The sequence below is a fragment of the Seriola dumerili genome, unplaced genomic scaffold (assembly GCF_002260705.1).
Source record: "Seriola dumerili isolate Sdu_G_001 unplaced genomic scaffold, Sdu_1.0 BDQW01000078.1, whole genome shotgun sequence".
Classification (NCBI taxonomy): Eukaryota; Metazoa; Chordata; class Actinopteri; order Carangiformes; family Carangidae; genus Seriola; species Seriola dumerili.
This window is the reverse complement of record NW_019174333.1, coordinates 2962519-2980639: the sequence shown is the minus strand read 5'-3', so window position 1 is coordinate 2980639 and position 18121 is coordinate 2962519. Positions and strand designations below refer to the sequence as shown.

Below are 18121 nucleotides of genomic sequence, written 5' to 3'. Positions count from 1 at the left end.
CGGCTATTGCATATACCAATAGTCACTGACCCGCCCTGAGTGTGGCTAAATTTATCCGCGTATTCCAGTGAATTTAGACCATCTCAGACCCTCCGTGCTAACCAGTCAGATTAGCTACCTGACCCGCTAGCAGCCGTAGCTAGCGCTGCTGTTACAGTAAAGAAGTTATCTCCCCCTTGTGATCAGACTCACAGCATTTGTGTCCCAAAAAGAGTGTTAAAATACCTGTGTTGTTGGACTGGGAGAGAATAAAGTGTTTGAACTGCTTGTTTGGAGTCCTTAAGCGGACCCGTGTTGAACAATAGCTGTGTTGAAAAATTGTTGTTTTTGAACGTAACTTTGTTACTGTGTGAATACCCTGTGGTCTGAGTAGTAGCGCGGTATAACTGTGTTTGATTGCTGTAAGTCCCAGATGATTTGTGTTGCAAACAGCGGTTACTTGAAGTAATTCTGGCTCTGTGAACACCCTTCTGTATAAAATGTGTTAAGGAATAAAGTGCCTGCTTGCTCGAAGTTCCAGAGAGGACTTTTGTTAAAACGTTGTGGTTACTGAATGTAACCGAACCCGGTGAACACTTTTGCAGTTGAAATTGTGCATGAAAGTGCTTGTGCTTTACTGAATGTCCCAGACCAGACTTGCAGTGAAATTGTTACAAATTTATTCAACATAATACCCACTCGCTAAGCGTGCTTGAGGGTGCCGCGCCGCGCCTCGCTGTCTGTTATTTGAAACTTAGCAAAGAAGTTTCACTGTCTGTGCTCTGAGTGAAAGGAAGCTTTTCCTACCTGGCTAACGCAGGTCTATCAGTGGGTGGTACTAAGGTCGTCATTACTGACGTCACCTCACCCCCTCTCCTTGTACAACAAGTTTATAAAAATCTGGCGTCACCTGGTGGCCGATTTGGTTAACTAAATTTGAGGATTGCATAATTCAAACAATGAAGGTGTGCATGCAACAGATTGAAATCTAATGCTGCTAGCTTTGTAAATTCATAATTTGCTATGTCAATTACTCACACTATTGAATTAACCCAAGTTCTTAATTCTACATTTGAAGTGATTAATCTAACACACTTGTAGTTGTTAAACTTAAGGTTCTGATTCAATTGAAGCCTAATCATTTTAAAACTGCTTGTGGTTCTATGAATCTAGTAAGCTAACACTAGTAACAGCATTAAGGAAAACTATTTTAGACAAATAGCTTCAATTTAGCTTTTCTTCCTTTAGTATAAATCCCTATACTAACCCCAGATTTAGATTACATTATCAAATTCTTATTAAGTGTCAACACTATTTGAATTTGAGATTTCACATGTACTCTTGTGTGTCTTCACATTATTATATATCACTTCAAATTAAATTGTTCTCTCCTTTTAAAAGGCATTTTCCCCACATTCTAGTAGGCTACATCAGTGAACATCATATACTGATTTTAAGTTTACTGTAAAACTTGCCAATATCTGAGTCTTTTGATTCTCTATTCAGTGTGACTGCCCTTTTGCCGATGCTCTTCAGTCTGCATTGCTTTCAGCTTCGGTACTATAGGTTGGGCTTATCAATTGGATGTTCCAATTTTGGAAGTTATTGTACCTGGATCTGTTCAATTTGGAGTTCTACCTCTAAGGTGATCACTGCTCACCAGTGACATCTTGGGAGGGGGTTCCAATTTTGACAGTTACTCAGGTCCTTAACTTTCCGATTTTGAGTTCTATCCCTTTGAGGTCCAACTACCTTAGAGTTACTCACTGCTGAGGACTGCTTTCTGTGTGATAAGGCATCACAGTGGCACAACCGAAACAAGAGTGGCTTCCTTTTGGTGATTGATTCTCTCCTCCAGAGTAACTTTTCCTGTCGCCTGTGCACCTCAGTCTGCTCTGCTCTCAGCTTTGACACTATAAGGTGATCCCTTGAATTGGAGGTTCCAATTTTGACAGTTAATGTACCTGGACAATTTTGAGTTCCACCCACACAAGGGGTTCCAATTTTGGCACAGTAACGTGGGTCTTTAACTGTTCAACTTTGAGTTCTATCCCTTTGAGGACTAACCACCTTAGAGTTACTCACTGCTGGGGTTTGCTGCTTGTAAAGCAAGGCAACTACAGGACTAGCTCCCTCTGGTGGATAATATTATAGCTTAATACATCACTGAACACGAACAATTTAGATTGGGTCTCGCGTAACCCGTGTTGATCCCAGCATTTGTGAGAACTAACAGTAAAATATACAAAGGCCCTATGTAGTTGTTTACAGAGCAACTTGAAGGTTATACAGAACCTACTAATCACTGCCTTTAAAATTAACCTGCTTGTTCACTGTTTTCTTCCTCTCTTTCGAACTTCGACATAATAAATTAAACTCAGTAACCAAACCACCTATGTGTTTACCCCTCTCAAATCAGACATGGCAGCTTCAGCTGCATTAAAAGCTTCAAGCTATTATGACTCCTTTGAAAACTTGGAGATTGCATTGGTGGACATGACTGAATAGTTGCTACCTGGCTATGCAACTCGAATCCAAAGCACTAACCCTTTGGACCTTGAACAAATAATGTCAGCACTCGTAGACGAATCCCTGACTAAGCGACCAAAAGACATGGCACTGACCAAAATGTTAAGTAACCTGGCTGTTGTGTTAACTGCACAGGTCAGACATGCACACAATCGGTTCGAATGGGCAGGAAATAAACTGAAATCCTGCACCCAACAAAATTTACAACTAAAGGGAGAAAATCAACTCCAACAACAATTTGAACAATCAGAACAGTCTTTAACACAGATTGAAACATATATCAATGAGCTAAAAGCTCAGAACAGAGCCTATGACCTGCATCTTGATGCTCAACAAAAGCAGATCCAAAAGATGCAAGAACAGTTAACTGAGCCTAGAGACGAACTCTCAGAGGCCTGCCAGCAACAAGAAATTATAGAAAAAGAACTGGTAGCCGTTAAAAGAGAACTGCAACATTCTCTTAAGATAGATCGAACCCAACAACCATACCTGACTGAAACTTTCCAAGAGGAAAGAAAAGATGAGCCACCTAATAGGGGAGTTCAAAGAGGTGTGTCTTCTCCTCTTAAGCCGGACCCCTTCGGGGCCAGCAGAACTCCTCCAGACTTGACTAGAGTGATTCCTCCTTCGAGGTCTTATCTATCTTCAAGCACCCACATATCACAGAGTCCTTCAGATCCAGAGCTAGATAAGATTGCTCACAATATATCACATTTTGAACCCAGTCCTGATGGTTCTCATGACATCACCACCTTCTTGAATGACATCGACTTTTACTTGCGGTTCCCAAAGGCTACTGCTAATGACAGGATGTACCTGATCAAGGTGACATCTAGTCATGAGGTAAGCAGATTCATTGAGCATCAACCAAACCATGTCAGAGTGAACTATGACCTTCTCCGCCAAGCATTAGAGCAGGAGTTCTCTGACCATACTTCACCAGCTGGCTTAACTGCTGCTATAACAGTTAAGCAGGGAAGACAAGAACCTCCCCAGCAATATTACTATCGCCTTCTTCAGGCATACTTTGGCTCTAGAAACGAACAAGGGATGGAGGAAGACTTGAACTTCAAAACCCTCTTTGTCCACAACCTCCATCCTAGTACCAGTCGTCATCTTGGTGTCTTGGCAAACCCATGCACATCAACCAGCCAACGGCTACGCGAACTCGCCTCGCTTGGATTTGCAAAACAAATGCAATCCCACACTAAACAGGCAGAGCCGGCTACCATTTTCAGCCTCAGCACAAATTTCTTGCCCATGGAGCTAGAAGGTGCTCCTGGCATTGAACTGCATGGCTCAGACGCACACCCTTCCAAAACTTATTGGCCTGCTAAACAGCAAGCCCCAACCAACTTGTGAGGACCATAAGTCTTCCAGAACACATTGGTCTGACAAAGGACAGAGACACTCAAGACTTGAGTCAAACTTTTACGCCTCAAATCCCCACCGAAACAGGTTCCCACCTAACCAATGGGAAAACCGTAATGCTTTTGACTATAAGGGACAGAAAAGGCGAAAACCAAACTCCACTACATCAATCTGATGAGAACATGAACAAAGGCAAAAGCAAATGATCCTTTCAGCAGAAAACCGACAACGCTGAAATTAAGACTAAATCATCTAGTCTTAGCCAAGAACACATAAAAACTATCAAACATCTTTTGAGTGACTGGCTTAAGGAAGAAAGCTAGAAAGCTGATCTCTTCCCAGTCACACTGGTAGCACCAAAGGCTACATTTCAACACAGTCTCTCAAACCAGCCCATCGAGGTGGTTGAAGAACTTTACCATGGCCCCAGTGGACCAGAGCACAAGTCTGCCAACCTCTGCCTGCCTCCCCCTAAACACTGCAGCTCTGTGCTGTGCTCTTGAGGTGAAAGAGACCAAAACAATGGCTCAACGTGTCCCATCTGACTGACTGATGTTTCAACCAAACATGGCGCTTTGGAGGGCACATCTAGGACATCCGCCCTGGGGTCTCCACCGCACCCCTACTTTTGTTCCCACCCTCTCACCCCTGATTTCTGCGTTGTCACTCAACAGCTGCTGCGCCTTCTATGTGTCTTAATGTCTCAACTGCCGTTGCTGCCATGCCCACTTTCTTTGGTTCCTACCATCAGGTCCATGTTTCTGAGTCACTCACTTCTCCTATGCTTGTGGTGCCTCAAAACCACAGGGGGGGTGATGCCAATTCAGGCGCACAAATCACCATGTGCAAGACACAGGAGGACCAAGACCATTTTTGCCCTTGCCCAGACACACCTGGAAAAGAGCATGAGAAATCACAAGGCCCATTATGACCAAAAAGCTTCCCATGACAAACTCCAAGTGGGGGACACATGGCTGTATCACGCTCTCACTCAAGCAACTGAAACAGCCAGTTCAAGCACAGGAAGACTTACCTGTAAGTTCCGTCCCCACTGCTCAAGTCCCCACATGTTCTTAGATGAACTCTTTCCTGTTATGCACCACAACAAGGCTAGCAAAACTCAAGAAAAGCTAACTCCCAAATGTCTCAACCGCACACAGTGCAAACCACACAAAGCCCTCATGAGACTCTTCTGGGACAATCTTGTCCCAATCAGGTCATAAATAACAAAAATATGTAAGCACCCACAGGTGCCTATTACCAGTAGTTGAGGTTTGACAACCGTTCTCACTACATGCTTTATGACAATTTTAGAATCAGACTATGAACTACAGTGCACACTTGAAACATCCTAAGGTGCCAGGTGCGACTGTAAACAGTTTTAGTACTAGTTGTGTTGAAAAGAGCTGGTGTTGTGTCTTCAGTCAAATCCACCTTTCACAATCCTCTCTGCCATTTAAACGTACGGTATTTGTCGACTGCTTAAAATGTGTACAAGTGGGGGTGATTCACCAGGCTGCAAATACACTTATAAGATCCTGCTCAAGACCACAGGTGCAGTGGACACACTGCTATGCCGCTATCAATATTATAGGTTGTCTATGCTCACACGTAACTGGTAACCATGCTATTGCCTGCTATGCTTTGGGATACTGGTCCTACAATTTTTAGTTTAGCCATTGTAACATTTGACATGTTTACTTATACATATTTGTCCCTCTTTCCAGTGTTAAACACCTTAGTCAGTACCACAACAGACTGAGATGGTGTAAATAACGTGATAAATGTTAGATAATCCTGTATGACTAGTTAACCCCTGAGCAACTAGGTCCAATTAGTTTAAGCAATATAGTAACCTTTAGAGGTTCCCTGTTTTTTTTCTCTCTCTCTCTCTCTCTCTCTCTCTCTCTCTCTCTCTCTCTCTCTCTGAGTGAATGGCGGAGTGAGAGGAGCGTGGTGCTGCAGAGAGCGTTTTTTGTGAGATTTTTCGAGTTTTTCTATCTTTTCTAGTTTTCTGTAGATGTTGTAATAATAGTGTGTAGTTCGGGTTGTATGGTGTTAGTTTTGGTGTGTAATAGGAGGTGGGGGTTTGTTTTGCGGTCGGCCCGGCGTCTTCGCTGGTCGGCCGTGCGGACCTGTGAACGCCACATGGAGTTCACCAACTCAGCACGGGAAACATGAGTTTTTTAAAATCTACTGCTGCGGTTCAGTGCTCCAGTGAGACTGCAGTTTGCGCGTGGAGAAGTTCGTGTGCCGTCACAGCCAGCATTAAATTGCTGTTCGGTAATTAAACGGGCGCTGTTGTGATCTTTGTGACAGCGTCGAGAAAGTAAATAAGATTATTGGAAACCGGAGTGGGTCGATGAATGACACGTTTGTGTCGGTGTCTCCTCCTTTCGCCACACGGCTAAAAAGAGTTCACCAATATCTAACATCCCTCCGTTCATGCAGTGATGAGGTTTGTTGAGGGGGCTGCGAGACACGGAAGATCGTTTCCCAGATTCAGGGGACACTGCCGTCGGGCTGTAAATCTCCCTGCTGAATATGTAGGTTTCACACCAACGGCAGGTTCTGATGATCCTCAACCAAACAAGGGACGAGGAGCTCAGTCTCGTTTTTAATGTGAGAGTGGATGGATTTTGATTATTGTTGTGTTTTGTGAAACTTCTGGACTTTAAAAGTGTTTTTGGATTGTGGGGAGTGAGGGTCATTTAGTCCGAGCCTGTCCTGATAAAGTCTCCTCTGCTGATAAAAACAGAGGGAGGAGGAGAAAAAGAGAGGAGACACACAGGAGACAAGCTGGACAAAGATAGGTGAGGGGACAAAACAGACACAGCATAGTCAAGAAGACTCTGACACTCAGAGGACAAGGGACTGATGATAACAGCTGGTCAGTCAACACAAGGATGGGAGAAAAAGTGACAGATGAAAGCGGCAGCAGGAGAGCAGGACTGTGGTGAACACTGCAAACACTCAGCCAGCAGTGACAGTCGACCTACTGTAGAGAGTCAGCATGTGACGGAGATACACACAAGTAGAGAGCACGCCACTCGATGCGAAGCACCGTCTCGAATTGCCACCAGGCGAGTAGTCACAGAATGATTTTAACCACGTCCCTGTTCTAAAAAGAAAAACCAGCCAACAGGGGACCACGGCTCTCGGCAAGGAAAGAGCTAGTGACCATCAGAGGGAAGCAGAAGGGTTGCAAGGCCAGAGTCTGAAGGTCTTGGCATGGAGGGAGGCAGGAGGAGGAGGAAGAGGGACTGTGATGAAGGCAGCCAGCCTCACACTGACTCACCAGCTGTCTGTTGCGATCACAGCAGGAGGAACCAATTAATGAAATACAACAAGTTAAAAAGTTCCTGCCAAACAAGCGAAAAATTATGAACAAAAGTAAGGAGTGGAAGAATAATTTACAGACAAAGAACTGTTTATACGATCTATCAGATCACAGATGAGCACAGCAGAGAAAAGGGGGTTATACTGACCAGGAAGTACTACGACTGAAAAACTATCCTTGAGGACTCAAACAAGAACCACTGGCAATAATGATGAAGACTCAGAAACAGCATAAAGACAGTCTGGTTCTGTCTGTCTTAGTGTGTTGGTGGCTTCTCACATCAGAACGGACATGGAGTGATTTTAAAGTCTCACATCTTAATATAAATGGAGGCAGAGATGTGAGAGAGACCAGTCTGTTTGAACTGATAAAATGAAAAAGATGAGTTAATGTGATGTTGGTGGGCAGGAAACACCACAGCACTCTTATTAAATGAGACTGACTGGAGGAGTGGAATGGACGGGAGTGGTTTTAAGTATTAACTAGGACAGTGGAGGAGTGCCCACTCCTCATTCCTTAAAAACTTTCGCCACCAGTCTCATGTGGTGGAGGAATGCATGGAGGGGAGACTGGATGGTGTCAGAAGCCAAATATTGAGCGTTGTTACTCCTTGTTTTATTAAATGTATACGCTCCCAACACAACCTGCCAGAGTTCAAGTTTTAAATGAACTAGCTGTGGTTTTAAGTCAGTGTGGGCCTGAAGAGTTTATTTTTGAGGGAGATTTTTAACTCCAACGAAACGATCAGCTGACAGGAATCACAGCTGAATCCTGCATGCCGCCGCTTTCAAAACGCAGCCATGAAGCATGCTTGGTTGAAGAGGCTCAAAGTTTAACTGAGTTATGGAGAGATAAACACATGCAAACAGGACGCAGTACACTTGCGTCCAGACCAAGAGAAGCTTTCTCTCGATGGCCAGATTAGACACGTTTTATTGTTTAGAGATCATTTTAGTATTTTTAAAGGATCGCAGATACTTCTCCTGACGGGGTTCTCGTATCATTAGCTGTGTCCTGTAACCCTGTGTATATCTGCAAATGTAAAAACACAAGTTCTGCATATTGCACTATTAACACTGCCTTTGTGTTGTGGACATGAACATTTTAAAGAAACGTTTTTATTTTTCTGGGGAGGTTTTAGAACTAAAAAGGGGATTTACACGTTAAGCAGTTGGGTGGGATTGGGAAAGTTGGAGAGTATCAAGCAGTTTGTCAAACGAGTACACTCTCAATTCTCTCGGACATCACCAAATCTATAAGAGATCTGGGAATTTGACAATAGTGGAGCTGCCAAAGTGCTCGCAGAGTACAGGACAAGACATCGAGCTGTATTGAAGAGCCTCAAAACCAAAAAAAGCGCGTACTGGCGGACCTGCCTGCGGCTCTAAAGCGACAAGGGCGCTGGATCCGGTCTCGCTTTCAGACGCTTGCTCTGATGACTCACCGTCCAAGTTTCTTTTTCACTGCGCTGAGAAAGAAGAATGGGCAGAGCAGGTTCATCCACGCTCGCACTCAGCTTGCAGATCACCTGCTGACTGAAGACAAGCGAGATCAGACAAGAGCTTGACTTTCTACTCCATCTGTTGGAAAGTGAGTTACACGTGAGGGATGACGGGCTTTTAACTTGTTCTGCGGTGGCTGCCAGGGGTCTTCGGAGGAGACCAACAAGAGCTGAGGTCCTCTGCACCACAAGGTAATCTCCATTGGCCGCTGCCCAGAGTATGCAGGGGAGGGCCCCTGGATTTACGGCGCACCACCTAGAGTTTTACAAAGCTTTCTCGAATAACTAAAGACAGACTCATAGAGCTTCACAGAGAGCTTTCTGACTATCTCCCCCAGAGTCCCTGCGACGAGGGATTCTGACTTAGTTGCAAAGAAGAGAGATCCTCAGGACATATCAAAACTCGACGTCTCTTTACGGCTACAGACTATAAAACTGCTTCTAAAGTCCTGCAACAGACTGAAGACGGTGATGACCATCATACACAGATCTCAGACCTACTGTGCCCGTGGTCCATTAGTTGACAATGTGTCATGATTCGATCTTTTGAAGCTCTGCTTGGTTTTTATGCTGCTTGATTTTCGTCGGACCAGGAAAAGGCTTTTACCGGGTGAGCAACGCGTTACCTCTGGAGGTTTAGCAGAGTTGGCCTCAGCCCTGGGATTCATTGCCCAAGATAAGTTTTTAACGGAGGGACGTTGAGAGTGTATTTGAAAATGAATCGGTGGTTGCTGTAAACCCCTTAAAGTGACTCAGGTTGGAGTAAAGACAGTAGGCTGCTCGATGTCCTGGGATGTAAATATGCCCACTTTCAATTGAGGCCAATTTGCACAATATGCGTCTTGCTATCGATTTCTAGTTTACCTGATTTGAACACGTTTTAATTCTATCGCATACGCAGATTGACATTATATGTTATTATAAAAAAACAGGATGATGCACACACAGTGCGGAAAATTGTTAGACACTTTTGGGAGAATCTCAGACTGCACGATCAATCTGGGCAAAGAGTAAACGGGCCTTAGGCAGTTGCGGAGTTGCGTCTGCAGGTTCTTCAGCTGTCAGGAAGGTTGAGCATAAAGGAGGGGAGGGCCTGTAGAGTACCGGGGTTTATCTGGGAGACAGTCAGACTGTCAAGGAAGCTGGGAGGGAGTGGTGAGAGAAGGATGGAGGTGAGTTGCCTAACGTGAGGTGGCTGCTACCTCAAGTTTGCATACAGAGGAAGGAGTGGCTGATTATTAATAACTTAGTGGCATCAACTCTGTGGCACAAGTTAAAATGTACGGCCCTCCTGCCTGGCTGCTGCAGAAAGTACAGACCATGATGTTGTTAATTGTCTTTTTGGACAAACTGCACTTGGTTCCACAGAGTGTTACATCTTACCTGCTCGAGGAAGAGAGGGACGGCAGGGTTGGGTTACACCTGGAGAGCAGATAATGAGCGTTTAGATTACAGGTTATCCAACGCTACCTCACAGCGCAGCTGAATGACGTGGTTGGGAAACCAGTCGATGACAAATAACATTTTAAGGAGTGGCCATGGTGGATTTAACAGATTCTTTGTGTTTTAATGAATGTACTTATTATACGTGTGGTTGGATCTAATACCACTTTATCAGGAACTTATGTAGTAGCATGGACTCCTTTTTAAATTGATCAGACTAGGACACCTGCAGCTCCACTGTTACTGGCTCCTGGAGGAGCTCTAATCCACGAGACCAACTGATGTCAGGACAATAGTAGACCTGTGTCTTCACCACAGCGTCCTGCGTCTTTCAGCGTTGCGAACATGTGAAGCTAGACACATATAGACGCATGCAGTGCCAGACTTTAGACAGCGAGAGGCATAGCTTCTCTTACTGGGCGTCTGAGGGTCACATCGTCCACACCAGAGACATTTAATTTAACACATGGAACTAAAAGACTGAGGTGGAGAGGAATCAGGAATGATAAAGGACCTATTTGTTCTGGAATAAACACTCCGATGGAACGGACCCTTTTTCTGAACTGCGTTTAAATAGGATCCATCCACTGGACTACTGGACCCTGTTGTGTATAAACATGCGCACCTGCAGACCTCTACATGCGCTCAATGTAAGAGCTCTGTATCAAATAACTGTGTACAACGTTAAACAAGAAAGTTTGGAGTGCGTAGAACCAGCACAATTGTGTGAGAAAATTAAAGTGCAGGATCACTGCTAAACCTGTGTGGAGCTGTTTTAAAACCGCCTTTAAAATTAAGAACTCGGCAGTAGCATCTGCATGTGGAGAATCCTGCAGGACGACGCCTGGCTTAACAGCTTGCTCTCTAAGACAACCCCACAGTTGTCTTCTTAAATGTCCTTTCTGTCAGGAACAGAGGGGAAATGTTTTCACCTGTGTCCAAAATAAATATTGGTACCAAAAGACTTCTAAGTCTCTGTTTGTAAGACTCTGAAAACCTGCTTTTTAAACTGTTCGGTGAGAAGTTTGTGTCTGAAACTGCTTTTATTTTTGGGTGCTGGCTATCGAAAAAAGAAAAGCAAAAAAATGGCAACTGATTTTAATGCTTCTTGTAGTGACAGGCCAAACTGTCCATTTTATAAAAGGCAGGAAAAGCAAAGTAAATGGTGTTTCATGGTGGGAGCTGCTGTCTGTTTAAGTCAGCTGTAGTTTGAAAGCCAGAATCACAGCAGACTTCAGGTTTTACGTTACTCATGAATAATGTTGATGAGTGTTGTCTTCTCAGTGCGTGTCTTCACTCAGCTCTCTGTTCTGTGTTGAAGGGAGAAGCCTGATTTTCTAACCTCTGGGTTTTTATCGATGGTTTTTTTATCAACCATTGTTGTTGTGTTTATTGATACATCCTGAGGATTATTTCTGTTAAACAGTTCTATTTATTAGAAAATAAATGTGTTTTCTAAAAACAAATCTCTCTCTCTCCTCTCTCTTCTCTCTCTCCTCTCTCTCTCTCTCTCTCTCTCTCTCTCTCTCTCTCTCTCTCTCTTCTTCTCTCCTCTCTCTCCTCTCCTTCTTCTCTCTCTCTCTCTCTTCTCTCTCTCTCTCTCTCTCCCTCTCTCTCTCTCTCTTCTCATACATTACTGTGTAACACCATGTACATTTTTTTTGTTCAATAGTTAGACATAGGCCCTTTTGTTTAACTGCTAACATAGCAGCCATAACAAAAGGTAACTCTCCACAAAGGATAAGAAATAATTCAGCTTTGCCTAGATTATAGAATAGCTACTCAGTTCATAGTTTTCATTTTTGAAAGAAAAAAAACTATCAAGTTGATAGGAAACAGAGACAAAGGACCCCTCTCCCACAAACAGTCCATGCTTTTAGCATGCCAGAGAGACACAGAACCAGACCAAAGGTCAAACATAGGCAAAATTTCCAGTTTGTAACAATAAGATTTTGTCTAATGATATTCGATTGTTTCTTATATAGGACAAGTAACAACAAAAGGTCTGATTATCACTAAGGTGTGAATCCTGGTCTCTCTGAAAACACACGCACACACACACACGTTCCAACCTCCCTTCCTTTGTCCCTCTCTAGATAAGAGTCATAAACTATACAACCCACATTCCAGTCCTGGGTAGTGACATACTGTCAGCATCCTTCACACGAGGTAACACACACTACATGACATCCAGCATGTCCATATTATTATTGTTACAGTCAAAGAACTGCTGTGTAATCCATATTTATAGACTATTATCTTAAGGAAATGTGTATATTGTTGTTTGATCGGTTAGCCACTTGTATTATGATTAATTCCAGGTTTGAAGGATGTAATATGAAATCAACACTCGTATTACTCCCATCTGTCATTATTAGTGCCATTAGGTTTATATGTTATTTCATTTAATGTTTTGTGGTCATGGTGGAAGATGGATGTGTGAGTTTATAAGTAAACTCTAGAATTAAATTATTCAAAAGTTCTGTGGAAAATGACTCTTCTCAAAGTGGAAACACAGGAGAAGACGGGTGACGCCCCCTGAAACATGCGCCAGCCCCCAGGGGATAAAACAGTCGTGATCAATTCAAACATTGCTAGAAACTGGGAGAAGCCAAAAAGCTAAGATGCTAAGAAGCGAGATGCCGGAGAAACGAAGCTAAAAGCTAGAGGCTGAAAAGCTGAAGCTAGAAGAACGATGCAGAAAACTAGAAGCCGAGAACTTTGCTCAAAGCTCAGAGTCCCGGTGTATTATTTTCTCATCATTTTTATATAGTCAGGTTATTTTCTTGTATGTTCATTTGGTATTTTTAATAATTTTGTGATATTTCAACATTACTTAGGTGGGGCTTTAAATGAGCCATTTGGACTCTTGCTTCTCCCTGCACTGTATGCTATTTGTTTTCTTTGTCATTTTCTGTGCAAGAAAAAACACCTATCCATACAATGCATTACAGTTTCTCATTTTCATTGTCTTCACACATTAAATCACATTTTCTCCACTACATTATGAGAAGAAGGGAGAGTCTAGTTACAGTTGCAACATTTACAGGCAGTGGGCCAAGTCAACCTGTCAAACCAGATACCTGGATTAATTATAGGCTTTATGGTTTTTGTACTAGAAGATGGGTGCAGGAGCAGTATCTCTTACTCAATGTGTAATAGACAAAATAGGCCAGAATGACAGAGGACATGATCTTTTGATATCAGGAAGCATAGCTAAAATTTTTATTGCCTCTGAAAACATTGCATTACATTTCAGTATGTTTTCATTCAAGTTTTCAGAGCAAACTACACGGCTGCTCCTGAGGGATAATTCTAGACAGCGGGTTTAGGGAAAACTGAGTTTCTTAACCCTGAGATGACTCTGGGTTTTCTGCTCCAGAAACGGAGATGAGTCTGTTACCATGGTAACTGAGTCTGTGAAGCTGACCTGCTTGCTGAGGACGAAGACAGAGACCTCTGACATTCAAATGTCACACATGGAGGCTTCATCCTCAGCTCAGATTTAAATCTGCACTGTCCGTCTCTAGAACACTGAGACTATGAGGACACCTGTCATATGGTCAGTCAGTTCCTCTGCACTGAAACCTTTACTGTAAATTGAGCACTGCAAATTGAAAAAAAAAATCTAAAGCTTAAGACACAGACAGATCTATGAGGAATCATTTCTCATGTTCTGATTGGTCACATTTTTGAGTGAGGATGACAGCAGTGCAGCTGAAAATACTTTAGCATTTAAAAACTGGACTAAATGTAGTTTAAAAGTGAGGATTTGAATACATGCCGCAGATAGTCAAACTATTTTAACAGCATTGCAGTTACTGTACATTCATCTTTCTGGAACCACTGGATTAAAATGGAAGCTCGGCTCTTTATTTACCCGTTGCCAAAGTGAATCGTTGACTAAGAGGTCCATTGATGATGGCTTTTTATATTCTTCATGCACGTGGTTAACTCAGAGTTGATTGAACTAACTCAGATCTGCTGTTCAGGAACTGAAAACAGAGTTTCTCATCTCAGGGCTCATTAACTCAGCTTTCTGGAACAGACCCCTGCTCTTGGTTCCGTTTCAGACTTTACAAAATCTAGCCCTTGAGTTTGGTCAATCACATCATATTCTGAATGTGTTGTAGCAGTTGGTTGTGTAGGTAGATTTACCATGGAAGCAGGTAAGGGGCTACGTTGAATGTTGCTAATAGTTTAGCCTCCTGCTAACCATAGCCAAAGGTTGTGGCTGTGATTTTGTGTGTGTGTGTGTGTGTGTGTGTGTGTGTGTGTGTACGTAACATGTTTTTTTCTCGGATTCTTTCCTACAAGAGTTTAAATATTTAGATTTGACATTCAACAAGTAAATGACAAAAGTTCCACAAAAATTGCAGTAAATGTGGTGGAAAAAAAAGTTTTTTTTCACACCACCTTTTTGTAACATTGTTTGGAGCTGAATGTGGTGAAATGTTCAGCTTTGATTTACAACCAATGCCCCAGAGCTACAGTTTAATACAATGCAAACTGAGACTGTGAATATTGCCAACCCCTACTTTGTAGAATTCCAATCCTTCAATTTACTGTTGATATGGTAATTTAAGGTAATTATTAATCAGAGTTCCAGATTCAAAATTTATGATAGCCAATAAATTGATAGAAAACTGAAGGTCCAAAATTTATGGTGTCCAGCTCATGAAGCAGAGCTCAGACCCAAGAACAGAAAAGGTCATCTGGTCACAATCGCAATATAGTTCATTTCTAATACACATGGTTTCGTAAAAACCTGCAGTGTATTTAACTTATGACTGTTTGCAGCTTTTGTCTCGTTGATTCTAACAGCCTACATTTATAAAATACATGTGAAGATGGCGGCAGATAAGGGATAATAACGTCCTGGACCAGCCTCCATCCAGAACATAAATCCCAACTGAGAGATCATTCTGTGACATTTCCGTTTTTACATACACGTACTTTGCATGTGAAGCAGGTTGCAGCTCGAATTGCAAATGAGGAGTACTTTAAGGAAATGCTATTATGCATTGAGTATGGCAGCACCAGCTGTGTACAGTCCATTGCAAACAAATATGAAGTCAGCGCTAAGCAGACTGTGCCCTTTCAATATAAACAGCAAGGAAAAAACTTCTGAATGGATTATGATGATTCAAGACAATTAAGTAGTCACACTGGTACAAACAGGGAAAAAACGGCAGCATATTGAGTAATTTACTCACTGGCAGACTCACTGGCTCTAAGAAAACCTGTGTCCATATTTGACATCCAAAAATTAAATATATCAGTTTTAATAGAATATAAACGCAACATGTAGGTCTTCTTAACAGGTGCGGCAACTGGAAAACATTTGACCATATTATGCATTTATTTATGACCCACACCTAAAAAGTTTAGAACAGAAAGCCTACCTTTGTGGACCGGCTGTGGAGCGGGTCTGACATCGCGCTGTTGTGGTGAAAAGTTCGAGTCAAATACAAACCGAAGGCAGAAAAATCCCATCAACAGTCCAGTGGTGAAGATTAAATTAGACGGGATGCGCCTCATCCTCCCGATTTACCTGTGGGACAGTGTGGGATTAAACAGTTAGTTATTAAATAACTAACTACACGGTTTACCTGTGTTAAACTCTCCAGTCAATTGAATTTAAATCAGCTGTCTGAAGATAAACTGATACCATTAAAATAAAACCTTAAATGCTTCAAGAACTGTGAATGAGCGATGGAAATAATCATTTCAATCACTAATTATTTATCAGTAATTAAATTTTTTTACCAGCTGAGCCCAAAGCCGGAGGTTGTTTAGGAACAAAGGCAGACTTCACAGGATCACTACTCCCTCCCTCACAGGTGTTCCCAGTAAAACTGATTTGATCTCTGCAGTCTCAGCCCGGCTGGAGCTGGAATAAACGCATCCCGTCACGTCATCAAAAAGAATGATCACCACCCACTGGAAAATCTTACAAACACCTGCCAACAGGTAACTGCTTCACACATGGAACTGATTCAGCAGCATTATACCTTATAAAGGCCATGCAAAATAATGTTACTTGATAAGTTAGAGCACAATGACATCCCTACAATTATATCATAATTAATTAATTAAATTTACAACTTTACAAAGTGATTTACAGACATAAGAACAGATTAAAACCAATGGCAAATTTTATACTGCACATAAAACACATTATAGAGAAATGTATATTGAGATATTTATTATAGATATAATATATAATGACAAGACAATTTGTAAAAATATGTGAAAATTACACATTAATCACTTTATTTCTCACCCATGATGCTTTGCATGACATGATAAACAATCTGAAAGGTTGTTGGTCCAGCATCCCTCAGCTAATGCTAAGCTAACTTTGCTATCAACAACTACACTAGCTCTCTCCAAAAGTAACAAAATCCACCAGCAACAGGCAGACATGCCCCCCTCCTCCTTCCTGAGGATTGCCCCCCTCAATTTATCATTGTAAATCCATACACTGGTTCCAACCAAATAACTGTCTGAAATATAGCAGTTTATTTTGTTTGATGGATGCAAAAAGTCAACAATTTTTACAAGCTGCACCTTAGTACACATAACTGTGTCATGTGTGTGAACAAAGTCCAAATGAGATTGGTGCTTTCCAGCAGCATGAGACCAGTTCAGACAATATATGGCTCACATAATTGTAAAACAAGACAATGATTATCTAGTCCCTCAGTCAAGCTTTAGTTACAACCCTGGATTAATGCAAGATGGATTGGCATTGACTATTGGTTAAATATTGAGTTTAAAATGTTGATTAGCTGGGCACACTGAGCAAAAGGGATGCACATCTCTCAGTAAATAATAATCATGTGTTCAGCCAGTTCCCTCTGAGCTTCAAAACCGCTCTTCAGAAACCTGTGGGTGACAAAATGGAGCCTACGTCCATCTTTATTTACAGATTATGGTCGAAATCTTATTGTCAGACAATTATAAACAGTATTCACTGCAGACTCACATTGTAGGTGCTCTGTATTCCTTGTCCTGCAGTCTGTTTCTGAATGCATTTCTGAGGCAGGCTTTTCCACGTTGGGACAGTGATTTGGAGGAGGCTTCTGTTTAAGGTTCTTCACACTGGAAGGAAGCAAGTGTGGACTGATGTCCCTAATATCTTATCAATAACTGATGTAAGGAACTTGTACAGATGTAGCTTTACAGTTTAAAATGTAAAGCATGCATGATAAACTGATTTTGTGTGTGCAGACTTCCAATTGTAGGAATAAAGAATGTAATGCTAAGCAGAAAGGTTTTGGTTTGTCTGTTTGGTGTCTTCATCTGACATTAAAGGTGGTAATGACTAATAATTATAATTATTATTATGTTTATGAAAATAATGTAGTCTATATCTATAAATTCCACAAAATGTTTTTCTATTATGATTATTATTAATATAATGATATTATTGTATAATAATCACTTTCCTGCCCTAGAAACTGGGAGCAATGTTCATGCTGAAGAAAACTACTGTTGTACCTGACACTGACATTCACATATAAAGAAGTTTGGCAAACTACCTGATAAGATCAATGAAATACAAGCTGATACTTCAACAGAGCAACCTTCCTTTTTGAGAATCTTTTAGTAGTCCTTTTTTTGTATTTTTTTCACCCAGATGGACATTCAGTCATCTTGCCTTAAACCTTCCAGCTAGACCCTCTCTCTTTCTCCCTTTCAGTATCCCCTCTTGTCTGTGTGTCGGTGATATCATAGCTCACCTGAGAGCCCGAAGCTCACCTGTTTGTGTGTCTGTGTTGCTCAGGCTTCTGCTGCCAGGATTTCCAGAACAATATGATGTCTAACATTAACAAACAAATCAGTTGGACAAGCTGTGGCTAATTTACCTCATGAATAATAGAACTGTGCTCTTGATCAACTCATGGAAAAAGGGGAGGCAGGTTGTACATAGGCATTAAATAGTAAATATT

General features: G+C 41.9%; 1 protein-coding gene across 1 annotated transcript in view; it reads right to left on the bottom strand.

Moving 5' to 3' along the window:
• LOC111220839 (glycoprotein-N-acetylgalactosamine 3-beta-galactosyltransferase 1-like) overlaps positions 1-16002 on the bottom strand; it is a gene marked incomplete at its 3' end in the record, with an annotated part of 33643 nt that extends 17641 nt beyond the window's left edge. The window contains exons 1-2 of the mRNA XM_022744078.1: positions 15933-16002; positions 15569-15717 (exon numbers count right to left, since the gene is read on the bottom strand). Coding sequence (XP_022599799.1) covers positions 15569-15704 — 136 coding nt within the window. The remainder of the gene's footprint in view (positions 1-15568; positions 15718-15932) is intronic.
• Positions 16003-18121: the final 2119 nt, after the last annotated feature.